Source organism: Oncorhynchus mykiss, chromosome 15 (assembly GCF_013265735.2).
Source record: "Oncorhynchus mykiss isolate Arlee chromosome 15, USDA_OmykA_1.1, whole genome shotgun sequence".
Lineage (NCBI taxonomy): Eukaryota > Metazoa > Chordata > Actinopteri > Salmoniformes > Salmonidae > Oncorhynchus > Oncorhynchus mykiss.
This window is the reverse complement of record NC_048579.1, coordinates 55,447,649-55,461,542: the sequence shown is the minus strand read 5'-3', so window position 1 is coordinate 55,461,542 and position 13,894 is coordinate 55,447,649. Positions and strand designations below refer to the sequence as shown.

The following is a 13,894-nucleotide window of genomic DNA, read 5'->3' as shown; positions in this document are numbered from 1 at the left end:
CGTTTGATGTACAGACTCTCTCTTCACATTATCATTGACATCGTCATCCTTTCCTCTGTCTCTCTGTCCTGATTCTCTGTCTCTGTCTCTCTGTCCTGATTCTCTGTCTCTGTCTATCTGTCCATATTCTCTGTATCTCTGTCCTTATTGTCTCTGCAGGACATAGATGGCCAGGCGTTGTTGTTGCTGACCCTGCCCACAGTCCAGGAGTGTATGGAGCTGAAGCTGGGTCCAGCCATCAAGCTGTGTCACCAGATAGAGAGGGTCAAGGTGGCCTTCTATGCCCAGTACGCCAACTGATCCTGGGCATCTCACCTGGCACCTTTTACCCTGTAGAGCACAGGCTGTCTGGAGACACCCCGCCCAGTACACCTTCATCTGAGGAAGAGGAGGAGAGATGATTTCGCTTAATGCCAAGTCTGGGATTACCTGGTATGGAAGGCTGGGAGGAAAGTGGGAAAACTGGTAATGCTGTCGCTTAGGAATTCCTCAATTCTGGACATGGATTACCCAGCCACTTTTCCGGGGATTACTGATGTCACATAGAGAAGGAAGTGACTTCAGATGAAGTAGAAGAGGAGCTACCCACGTACGGAGCTCAGGACGTCATCTGCGACAACAGGCAGAGATGGTTTGGAAGGTTCAGATTTCCATAGGAAGGATCAGTCAACTGTGAATGGTTGAGTACGATACATATGAGTCAATCCAATCCGTATGGAATACAGATCTGTGAAGAAACTGATCGAAATCGAGGATTATTTTCTTGGGAAATCGTTTTTTTTTTTTTTTTTACATGCTGTTTGAGACTAATGGCCCTGGCAGCGTTTAATTTATGAACAAATGTTATTAATTATTTGTTCAATGTTTTCCCTCTTTGTTATATTTAAGTAAATTAGCTTAATATATTTCATTAACGAAAATCGGTTAGTAACCTACAATATATTTGCAATATTTATTGTATTCCTTATTGAATAGATGTCATATCTAATTTGGATGTAAGAAAAATATATTTAGAGAGAGTTGATAGGCTATTGAAATGTCCAAGTCTTTGGGTTCAAATATGTATTTAAGGAAGTTCATGAGTTATTCCAGTCAATAGTAATTTAGTCCTGTTATTAAATCATCTGTTTTTTCTTGTGTGCATAGGGAAATATTAGGTCCGTTGCATTTTCTCATTAAATTTGTAAAAAATCCTGGTTACACTTTATTTGGATAGCCCGTAGAGCATCTACAGATGGACTATCAGTAACATTTCAACTAACTACTAACCCTTATTCTAAACCTTACCCTAACCGTGACCTAACCCTTATTCTAAACCTTACCCTTACCGTAACCTAACCCTTATTCTAAACCGTACCCTAACCGTGACCTAACCTTATTCTAAACCTTACCCTAACCGTAACCTAACCCTTATTCTAAACCTTACCCTAACCGTAACCTAACCCTTATTCTAAACCTTACCCTAACCGTAACCTAACCCTTATTCTAAACCGTACCCTAACCGTAACCTAACCCTTATTCTAAACCGTAGCCTAACCGTAACCTAACCCTTATTCTAAACCTTATTCTAAACCGTACCCTAACCGTAACCTAACCCTTATTCTAAACCGTACCCTAACCCTTATTCTAAACCTTACCCTAACCGTAACCTAACCCTTATTCTAAACCTTACCCTAACCGTAACCTAACCCTTATTCTAAACCGTACCCTAACCGTAACCTAACCCTTATTCTAAACCTTACCCTAACCGTAACCTAACCCTTATTCTAAACCTTACCCTAACCGTAACCTAACCCTTATTCTAAACCGTACCCTAACCGTAACCTAACCCTTATTCTAAACCTTACCCTAATCGTGACCTAACCCTTATTCTAAACCGTACCCTAACCCTTATTCTAAACATTACCCTAACCGTAACCTAACCCTTATTCTAAACATTACCCTAACCGTAACCTAACCCTTATTCTAAACCGTACCCTAACCGTAACCTAACCCTTATTCTAAACCGTACCCTAACCGTAACCCTAACCCTTATTCTAAACCTTATTCTAAACCTTACCCTAACCGTAACCTAACCCTTATTCTAAACCTTACCCTAACCGTAACCCTAACCCTTATTCTAACCCTTATTCTAAACCTTATTCTAAACCTTATCCTAACCGTAACCTAACCCTTATTCTAAACCGTACCCTAACCGTAACCTTAGCAAGCAGTTGCTTATCAACAGATGGTCTGTTGCTTATCAACAGATGGCCTGTTGCTTATCAACAGACGGTCTGTTGCTTATCAACAGACGGTCTGTTGCTTATCAACAGACGGTCTGTTGCTTATCAACAGACGGTCAGTCGCTAGTATCTACCATGTGACCAAAGTCCTGAATTAGCTTTTTACCCTTTTCACTTTTTAAGAAGTTGTTTTCACAATCATGTAAACAGTCAAATACGTTGTATCCATCTATGCAAAACCCGGTGCAGATATTTTTGATAAGTGTTGATAAGAAAATACTTTTCTACTAATTTTGTAATGACGTTTTGTTTTCTAGTTTTTATAGAGATAAAGAATTCATCAAAGTGTTTTTTAAAACCCACGTATAAACTCACAGGCGGGTAGGCCTGAATGAACTACGTAGGTAGTCATAACCATTCCATTACTGATCTGGATTTCATTGTGTTTCTTCATGCAGGCAGTGACTAATAGCCTGTTGTATTTCCAAGACTGTAACATGTTCTTAATGTAATATACATTTCATTGAATACAGACAGTACATATTCAGATGAGAGTATTTCACAGCAGCAAGACGAGTCGTGCTTCACCAATTCTCTGTTACTGCACAGTTGAATTAATTTAATAGCACATACACCAACTCTGACACTTTCAATTGAGCCAGTCTGAAAAGTGTTTTAATCAACTGCTACCTAAAATGGTTGCTTGGCAACACAATTTCTACCGTCTGTTTTGCATGATTTTTTTCCCTTTTCCCAGCTGTATCTGAAAACAAACGGGATACATTTTGATTGCAGAGGAGTAAACAACCATTTAACTGGTTTAACATTTTTTTTAAAGCTGTTCATAAAAAAAAATGTATCTCATGTACAAGACAATCTTCTGAAGTCAGTCGATGATTTTAATGTATTCAAACATTGAATGTACATATTTTGTTAACACAATAGTCTATAAGGCTTCAATCCTTACCGTTTCTTGTATTTCCTTAATTTCCTTAATCTCTCAAGTGTTGAGAGGCCTGTCACTTAAGATGGAGGGTTGGGATTGGATATGATCCCAGGTTAGTGGATCCTGGTAAGACCTACATAACTCCATTCATATAGAGCAGTAGTACTGTGTGTCAGGACTCTGCTATGATAGACTGTACAGGCCTGGGAAACGAGCACGTAGAGGAAGAAGAGGCCTGCTGCAATGTGTGTTTGTGGTTAACCACCTCTCTGTGCTCTCGCACTACAGCAGGCCTATATCTGGGTCACGACAGCACTGGTCTGGTCGTTCAGAGAGAAAGATAAGGACAGAGAGACAACAATCAAGTTTTCTTTTTAAATTATTATTTTACCCCTTTATCTCCCCAATTTCGTACTGCTTCTTAACACAGCGCATCCAACCCGGAAGCCAGCCGCACCAATGTGTCAGAGGCTACACCGGAGGCTACACGTGCACCTGGCAACCTTGGTTAGCGCGCACTGCGCCCGGCCCTTGATGAGACAAGGACATCCCTACCAACCAAGCCCTCCCTAACCCGGACGACACTAGGCCAATTGTGCGTCGCCCCACAGACCTCCCGGTCACGGCCGGTTACGACAGAGCCTGGGCGTGAACCCAGGGACTCTGATGGCACAGCTGGCGCTGCAGTACAGCGCCCTTAACCACTGCGCCACCCGGGAGGCCCAGGCTATACCGTTTTCAGTAATTGTCTTGGTTAATATTCACACACACCACATTGACACTCGCACACAAAATCCAAACACATTCACATAAACGACCACACGCGCGTGTGCAGACCGACACAATACAAATACACAAACATACAGTTGAAGTCGGAAGTTTACATACAATTTGGTTGGAGTCATTCAAATTTGTTTTCAACCACTCCACAAATGTCTTGTTAACAAACTATAGTTTTGTCAAGTCAGTTAGGACATCTACTTTGTGCATGACGCAATTAATTCTTCCAACAATTGTTTACAGACAGATTATTTCACTTATAATTCACAGTATCACAATTCCAGTGGGTCAGAAGTTTACATAGACTAAGTTGACTGTGCCTTTAAACAGCTTGGAACATTCCAGAAAGTTATGTCACTGCTTTAGATGCTTCTGATAGGCGAATTGACATCATTTAAGTCAATTGCAGGTGTACCTGTTGATGTATTTCAAGACCTACCTTCAAACTCCGTGCCTCTTTGCTTGACTTCATGGGAAAATCAAAAGAAATCAGCCAAGACCTCAGAAAAAATTGTAGACCTCCACAAGTCTGGTTCATCCTTGGGAGCAATTTCCAAACGCCTGAAGGTACCACGTTCATCTGTACAAACAATAGTACGCAAGTATAAACACCAAGGGACCGCGCAGCCGTCATACCGCTCTGGAAGGAGACACATTCTGTCTCCTAGAGATGAACATACTTTGGTGCGAAAAGTGCAAATCAATCCCAGAACAACAGCAAAGAACCTTGTGAAGATGCTGGAGGAAATTGGTACAAAGGTATCTATATCCACAGTAAAACAAGTCCTATATCGTCATGACCTGAAAGGCCACTCAGCAAGGAAGAAGCCACTGCTCCAAAACCGCCATAAAAAAGCCAGACTACGATTTGCTACTAAACATAGGGACAAATATTGTACTTTTTGGAGAAATGTCCTCTGGTCTGATGAAACAAAACTGTTTGGTCATAATCGTTATGTTTGGAGGAAAAGTGGGAGGCTTGCAAGTCGAAGAACACCATCCCAACCGTGAAGCACGAGGGTGGCAGCATCATGTTGTGGGGGTGCTTTGCTGCAGGAGGAACTGGTGCACTTCATAAAATAGATGGCATCATGAGGAAAGACAATTATGTGGATATATTGAAGCAACATCTCAAGACATCAGTCAGGAAGTTAAAGCTTGGTCACACACGGGTCTTCCAAACGGACAATGACCCCAAGCATACTTCCAAAGTTGTGGCAAAATGGCTTAAGGACAACAAAGTCAAGGTATTAGAGTGGCCATCACAAAGCCCTGACCTCAATCCTATAGAAAATCTGTGGGCAGAACTGAAAAAGTGTGTGCGAGCAAAGAGGCCTACAAACCTGTCTCAGTTACACCAGTTCTGTCAGGAGGAATGGGCCAAAATTCACCCAACTTATTGTGGGAAGCTTGTGGAAGGCTACGCAAAACGTTTGACCCAAGTTAAACAATTTAAAGGCAATGCTACCAAAAACAAATTGATTGTATGTAAACTTCTGACCCACTGGGAATGTGATGAAGGAAATAAAAGCTGAAATAAATCATTCTCTCTAGTATTATTCTGACATTTCACATCCTTAAAATAAATTGTTGATCCTAACTGACCTATGACAGGGAATTTTTACTAGGATGAAATGTCAGGAATTGTGATAAACTGAGTTTAAATGTATTTGGCTAAGGTGTATGTAAACTTCCGACTTCAACTGTACATACATACACATTACACACTCGCGCACACACACAGTTTTACACATCATTTGCTGCTGCTACTCTGTTCTTTATTTGACTCTTATCATCTATCCTGATGCCTAGTCACTTTACCCTGCCTTTATGTATATGCACTATATAAACCAAAGTATCTGGATACCCCTTTAAATTAGTGGATTCAGATATTTCAGTCACACCCGTTGTTAACAGGTGTATAAGATCGAGAACAGTTACGCAATCTCCATAGACAAACATTGGAAGTTACTGAAGAGCTTAGTGACATTCAACGTGGCACTGTCATAGATGCCATCTTTCCAACAAGTCAGTTCGTAGAATTTCTGCCCTGCTAAAGATGCCCCTGTCAACTGTAAGTGATGTTATTGTGAAGTGGAAACGTCTAGGATCTAGACTCAGCCACAAAGTGGTAGGCCAGACAAGCACACAGAACTGGACCACCGAGTGCTGAAGCGCGTAGCGCTTACAAATCGTCTGTCCTTGGTTGCAACACTCACCGAGTTCCAATCTGCCTCTGGAAGCAACGTCAGCACAAGCAATGTTAGTCGAGAGCTTCATGAAATGGGTTTCCATGGCCAAGCAGCCTCACACAAGCTTAAGATCACCATGCGCAATGCCAAGCTTCAGCTGGAATGGTGTAAAGCTCGCCACCATTGAACTCTGGTGCAGTGGAAACGCGTTCTCTGGAGGGATGAATCACGCTTTACCGTCTGGCAATCCAATGGACGAATCTGGGTTTGGCGGATGCCAAGAGAACACTACCTGCCCCAATGCATATTTCCAACTGTAAAGTTTGGTGGAGGAGGAATAACGATCTGGGGCTGTTTTTTGTGGTTCGGCTAGGGCCCTTAGTTCCAGTGAAGGGAAATCTTAACGCTACAGCATACAATAACATTCTAGATGATCCTGTGCTCCCAACTTTGTGGCAACAGTTTGGGGAAGGCCCTTTCCTGTTTTAGCATGACAATGCCCCCATGCACAAAGCGTGGTCCATGCAGAAATGGTTTGTCGAGATTGGTGTGGAAGAACTTGACTGGCTTGCACAGTGTCCTGACCTCAACTCCATCTAGCGCCTTTGGGATGAATTGAAACGCAGACTGCGAGCCAGGCGTAATCGCCCAACATCGGTGCACCCCCCTCTCAAATGCTCTTGTGGCTGAATAGAAGCAAGTGCTCGAAGCAATGTACCAACATCTAAACTCTGCATCGTTGGGAAGGGCTTGTAAGTAAGCATTTCACAGTAAAGTCTACACCGGTTGTATTCGGCGCATGATAATAAACAAATACAATTTAATTTGTTTTATTGAAAAACGTATTATTTAGAAAAAATACACACTCTCAATAAAGGAGCTGAAGTAAAGGACTTTTCCAAAGGGAATATACTTTGTACATTACAGTAGTTGATCAAAAACAGCGTAATTCAAATTAACCTTGTCTTCCGTTAATTGTCTGCCACGAAGCCATTTGATAAACAAGTAGTTCAAGCAGACAGATATGAAGTGGCGCTGTGGGTGCATCATCATTCAGAAATGATTCACTATTGATTAAGGTTTATCTGTGTGGAATGACTGTGTATCTATAGCATCACACCTCTGTGTAACCAGCCAAACAATTTCCTCTCTATTCTTCATTATTCATAAGTCATCTGTACTGCCCGTGGGACCATATCACCATCTGCTCCTCTCCCATTTCCATATGCCTTTAGAAAGGATGCATCTGAAATGGGAAAAACAGACAGAGAAAAGAGAGAGATGGAGAGATACAATATGAATCTTTTTCTGGACCCCCTCATCTCTCTCTCAAAGATAATGAATTCACTGATGTTATCTTTGGGGGAATGGATAAAATTATACAAATGGAAATAAATTGCTCCTTTGAAAAATAATTAGCAGTGAAACACAACAGGAGTGTGTTAGAGGGGGAGGGAGGTGTGTATGTGTGTGTGTGTGTGTGTGTGTGTGTGTGTGTGTGTGTGTGTGTGTAGGTGGGGTGGGGGGGTGGGGGGGGTAGAAAATAGCAAAAAGCCATCAGTTGGATTTGAATTTCACTGCATGTCTTTAGGCTTTCATACCAAATAGAATGCATTAAATGCATTAAAATGGTAGAAAATAATTTTTAAAGGAATAATATTCTCAAATGATATGCACTGTCTGCATGTACTGTTTCTTCAAGATGTTGTATCCAATCAGGCTGTCGGTAAGCCTTTGATTTATTTTATCATGTATTCATGCGCCACTGACTGCCAACCAGCCAAGCAAAGCAAGCAGAGAAAAAAAGAGACGAGTCGTGAGCCTCTTGAGGCAGAAAATACATCACTCCATTATGAGAAATATCAAACACATCTTTCCTCAGCTCTAACAATAAGACTGAAGGTGAGCTCGAACCAAATCATACACAGAGAGAGGTCAAGGAGGCTTCCAACTCAGTACAATGGAACCCAGGGGAGAAGGACAGTGGAGGGCAAACTCTTCATACAGGCAGAACCAGGAAGAGTAAGCAGATCTTATATCTGCATGACATAGGACAGCTAGCTAAAGCTACAAGTAATGAACACAACTAAACTACAGCTCCACTTGGAGGTCAACTTCAGCTATTGGGTACTCTCTTTAACTACCTGTCACAGAGATCCAATTCAAGACTATGGGTGCCACCGAAATGGCACCCTATTCCCCACTTTTTACCGGAGCCATGGGTAGTGCATTATAAAGTAGTGCACTACATTGGGGAAAAGGGTGCCATTTCAGATCTATGAGTGGGATTTATTCCCTGTTGTTCTGGTAAAGGGATGTTATTGTGTGGTCTGTTAAAACCTCCCTAAGAGGACTATCTGTTAGTAGTTGGCCTAATGTGAGATGGAGGGGGTCTGTTGAAGGTTTTTTGTCCGTCTCTCTAAGGTCATAGTGTTCATGGTGATCACTAAAGCTTCACGCTGCGTCAGTGAAATGTGAAGCCTGCAAGGCTGAGAGCTGACAGGACATTACAGAGTGTCTACTCTTCTTTTCTCCTCTCTTCCTCTACTCTATCTCATCCCCCTCTCCCATGCTCCATTTTGAACCCATTTCCCTCTCATGCTGATCGGTATTGTATCCTATTGGAGTGATCAGCCCAGATGGTTAACGCAAGACATGTTCTAATTATCATGCTCCATTTCTGTGTGTGTCGGTGCGTACGTACAGGACATACAGTACCAGTCAAAGGTTTGGACACACCTACTCATTCCAGAGTTCTTCATTATTTGGACTATTTTCTACGCTGTAGAATAATAGTGAAGACATCAAAACTATGAAATAACATATGGAATCATGTAGCAACCAGTGTTAAACAAATCAAAATCTATTTTATATTTGAGATTCTTCAAAGTAGCCACCCTTTGCCTTGATGACAGCTTTGCACAATCTTGGCATTCTATAAACTAGCTTCATGAGGTAGTCACCTGGAATGCATTTCAATTAACAGGTGTGCCTTGTTAAAAGTTAATTTCCTTCTTAACCTAGGACCCGGTTCCGCGATTGGAACCCCTTGCCAACAGCCAATGAAATTGCAGGGCGCCAAATACAAATCAACAGAAATCTCATAAATCAAATTTCTCAAACAAACAAGTATTAGGCACCATTTGAAAGATTAAATTCTCGTTAATCTAGCCACAGTGTCTGATTTCAAAAATGCTTTACGGTGAAAGCTCCACAAACGATTATGTTAGGTCACCACCAACTCACAGAAAAACCCAGCCATTTTCCAGCCAAAGAGAGGAGTCACAAAAAACACAAATAGAGATAAAATGAATCACTAACCTTTGATGATCTTCATCAGATGACACTCATAGGACTTCATGTTACACAATACATGTATGTTATGTTCGATAAAGTGCATATTTATATTTATATTAAAAAAATCTCATTTGACATTGGCGCGTTACGTTGAGTAGTTCTAAAACATGCAGTGATTGTGCAGAGAGCCACATGAATTCACAGAAATACTCATTATAAATGTTTATGAAAATTCTAGTGTTATGCATGGGACTTTAGATACACTTCTCCTTAATGCAACCGCTGTGTCAGATTTCAAAAAAACTTTACGTAAAAAGCATAATCTGAGAACGGTGCTCAGAGCCCAAACCAGTCAGAGAAATATCTGTCATGTTGGGTAGTCAACATTATTCATAAATAGCATTATAAATATTCACTTACCTTTGATGATCTTCATCAGGATGCACTCCCAGGAATCGCAGTTCCACAATAAATGCTTGTTTTGTTCGATAATGTCCATAATTTATGTTCATTTACTGTATGTCCAATAGCTTCTTTTGTTAGGGCGTTTGGTAAACAAATCCAAAAGCGCGATCTGGTCCAGTCGGACGAAACGTTCAAAAAGTTATATTACAGGTCGAAGAAACTTGTCAAACTAAGTATAGAATCAATCTTTAGGATGTTTTTATCATAAAAGTTCAATAATGTTCCAACCTGAGAAATCGATTGTCTGTAGAAAAGCCATGGAACGAGAGCTAACTCTCTCGTGACCGCGCGTCATAAGGCTGTGACACTGTGCCAGACCACTGCCTCAAAGAGCTCTCATCCGGTCCCAATTCACAATAGAAGCCTCATTCAAGTTTCTAAAGACGGTTGACATCCAGTGGAAGCCTTAGGAAGTGCATCTTGACCCATAGCCCACTGTGTATTCGATAGGGCTGAGTTCAAAAACTACAAACCTCAGATTTCCCACTTCCTGTTTGGATTTTTTCTCAGGTTTTTGCCTGCCATATGAGATCTGTTATACTCACAGACATCCTTCAAACAGTTTTAGAAACTTCAGAGGGTTTTCTATCCAATACTATACAATATAATAATATGAAAATATTAGCATCTGGGACTGAGTAGGAGGCAGTTCACTCTGGGCACGCTATTCATCCAAAAGTGAAAATGCTGCCCCCTATCCCAAAGAAGTTAATGCGTTTGAGCCAATCAGTTGTGTTATGACAAGGTAAAAGACCAAATCCATATTATGGTAAGAACAGCTCGTAAAAGCAAAGAGAAATGGCAGTCCATCATTATTTTAAGACATGAAGGTCAGTCAATGCGGAAAATTCCAAGAACTTTGTTACTTCAAGTGCAGTCGCAAAAACCAGTTACTTCTGCTGCAGAGGTTAAGTTCATTAGAGTTACCTGCACCTCAGATTGCAGCCCAAATAACTGCTTCACAGATGTCAAGTAACAGACACATCTCAACATCAAATATTCAGAGGAGACTGTGTGAATCAGACCTTGGTTGAATTGCTGCAACAACAAAAAACACTACTAAATGACACCAATAATAAGAAGAGACTTGCTTGGGCCAAGAAACACAAGCAATTTTTTTATTTTTTTATTTCACCTTTTTTAACCAGGTAGGCAAGTTGAGAACAAGTTCTCATTTACAATTGAGACCTGGTCAAGATAAAGCAAAGCAGTTCGACACATACAACACAGAGTTACAGGTGGAGTAAAACAAACATACGGTCAATAATACAGTAGAAAAATAAGTCTATATACTATGTGAGCAAATGAGGAGAGATAAGGGAGGTAAAGGCAAAAAAAGGCCATGGTGGCGAAGTAAATACAATATAGCAAGTAAAACACTGGAATGGTAGATTTGCAGTGGAAGAATGTGCAAAGTAGAAATAATGGGGTGCAAAGGAGCAAAATAAATAAATAAATACAGTAGGGGAAGAGGTAGTTGTTTGGGCTAAATTGTAGATGGGCTATGTACAGGTGCATTCATCTGTAAGCTGCTCTGACAGCTGGTGCTTAAAGCTAGTGAAGGAGATAAGTGTTTCCAGTTTCAGATATTTTTGTAGTTTGTTCCAGTCATTGGCAGCAGAGAACTGGAAGGAGAGGCGGCCAAAATAAGAATTGGTTTTGGGGGTGACCAGAGAGATATACCTGCTACAGGTGGGTGCTGCTATGGTGACCAGCGAGCTGAGATAAGGGGGGACTTTACCTACCAGGGTCTTGCAGATGACCTAGTGGGTTTGGCGACGAGTATGAAGCGAGGGCCAGCCAACGAGAGCATACAGGTCACAGTGGTGGGTAGTATGTGGGGCTTTGGTGACAAAACGGATGGCACAGTGATAGACTGCATCCAATTTATTGAGTAGGGTATTGGAGGCTATTTTGTAAATGACATCGCCGAAGTCGAGGATCGGTAGGATAGACAGTTTTACGAGGGTATGTTTGGCCGAATGAGTGAAGAATGCTTTGTTGCGAAATAGGAAGCCAATTCAAGATTTAACTTTGGATTGGAGATGTTTGATGTGAGTCTGGAAGGAGAGTTTACAGTCTAACCAGACACCTAAGCATTTGTAGTTGGCCACATATTCTAAGTCCAAACCGTCCAGAGTAGTGATAATAGACAGGCGGGCAGGTGCAGGCAGCGATCGGTTGAAGAGCATGCATTTGGTTTTACTTGTATTTAAGAGCAGTTGGAGGCCACGGAAGGAGAGTTGTATGGCATTGAAGCTCGTTTGGAGGGTTGTTAACACAGTGTCCAAAGAAGGGCCAGAAGTATACAGGATGTTGTCGTCTGTGTAGAGGTGGATCAGAGACTCACCAGCAGCAAGAGCGACATCATTGATGTATACAGAGAAGAAAGTCACCCCAAGATTTAAACCTTTGGCACCCCCATAGGTACTGCGAGAGGCCCGGACAGCAGACCCTCCGATTTGACACACTGAACTCTATCAGAGAAGTAGTTGGTGAACCAGGTGAGGCAATCATTTGAGAAATCAAGGCTATCGAGTCTACCGATGAGGATGTGGTGATTGACAGAGTCGAAAGCCTTGGCCAGGTCAATGAATACGGCAGCACAGTATTGTTTCTTATCGATGGCGGTTAAGATATCGTTTAGGACCTTGAGCGTGGCTGAGGTGCACCCATGACCAGCTCTGAAACCAGATTGCATAGCGGAGAAGGTGCAGTGGGATTCGAAATGGTCGGTAATCTGTTTGTTGACTTGGCTTTCGAAGACCTTAGAAAGGCAGGGTAGGGTAGATATAGGTCTGTGACAGTTTGGGCCAATAGTGTCCCCCCCTTTGAAGAGGGGGATGACCACAGCTGCTTTCCAATCTTTGGGAATCTCAGACGACACGAAAGAGAGTTTGAACAGGCTAGTAATCGGGGTTGCAACAATTTCGGCAGACAATTTTAGAAAGAAAGGGTCCAGATCGTCTAGCCCAGCTGATTTGTAGGTGTCCAGATTTTGCAGCTCTTTCAGAACATCAGCTGACTGGATGGGAGAAGGAGAAATGTGGAAGGCTTGGGCAAGTTGCTGTGGGGGGTATAGTGCTGTTGACCGGGGTAGGGGTTGCCAGGTGGAAAGCATGGCAAGCCATAGAAAAATGCTTATTGAATTTCTCAATTATAGTGGATTTATCGGTGGTGACCGAGTTTCCTATCCTCAGTGCAGTGCGCAGCTCGAAGGAGGTGTTCTTATTCTCCATGGACATTACGGTGTCCCAGAACTTTTTTCAGTTTGTGTTGCAGGAAGCAAATTTCTGCTTGAAAAACTAGCTTTGGCTTTTCTAACTGCCTGTGTATATTGATTTCTAACTTCCCTGAAAAGTTGCATATCACAGGGGCTGTTCGATGCTAATGCAGAATGCCATAGGATGTTTTTGTGTTGGTTAATGGCAGTCAGGTCTGGAGAGAACCAAAGGCTATATCTGTTCCTGGTTCTAAATTTCTTGAATGGGGCATGCTTATTTAAGATGGTGAGGAAGGCATTTAAAAAAAATAAACAGGCATCCTCTACTGACGGGATGAGGTCAATATCCTTCCAGGATACCCGGGCCAGGTCGGTTAGAAACGCCTGCTCGCTGAAGTGTTTCAGGGAGCATTTGACAGTGATGAGTGGAGGTCGCTTGACTGCTGACCCATTACAGATGCAGGCAATGAGGCAGTAATCGCTGAGATCTTGGTTGAAAACAGCAGAGGTGTATTTAGAGGGCAAGTTGGTTAGGATGATATCTATGAGAGTGCCCGTGTTTACGGCTTTGGGGTGGCACCTGGTAAATTCATTGATAGTTTGTGTGAGATTGAGGGCATCAGGCTTAGATTGGAGGATAGCTGGGGTGTTAACCCTATCTGGGATATGTGGGACTGTAGTGTCCCACTTGGCCAAAAGCCAGAGAAAACGCAGAGCGCCAAATTCAAATAAATTCCTACAAAAATCAAACTTTTGTGAAATCACA

General features: G+C 42.0%; 1 protein-coding gene across 5 annotated transcripts in view; it reads left to right on the top strand.

Moving 5' to 3' along the window:
* Positions 1–1,193, top strand: part of LOC110490351 (scm-like with four MBT domains protein 2) — a 105,761-nt gene extending 104,568 nt beyond the window's left edge. For all 5 annotated transcript variants that reach the window (XM_036944690.1, XM_036944687.1, XM_036944689.1 and 2 more), the window contains one exon: positions 160–1,193. In XM_036944690.1, the coding sequence (XP_036800585.1) occupies positions 160–300 (141 nt within the window). In that variant the 3' untranslated portion in view covers positions 301–1,193. The remainder of the gene's footprint in view (positions 1–159) is intronic.
* Positions 1,194–13,894: the final 12,701 nt, after the last annotated feature.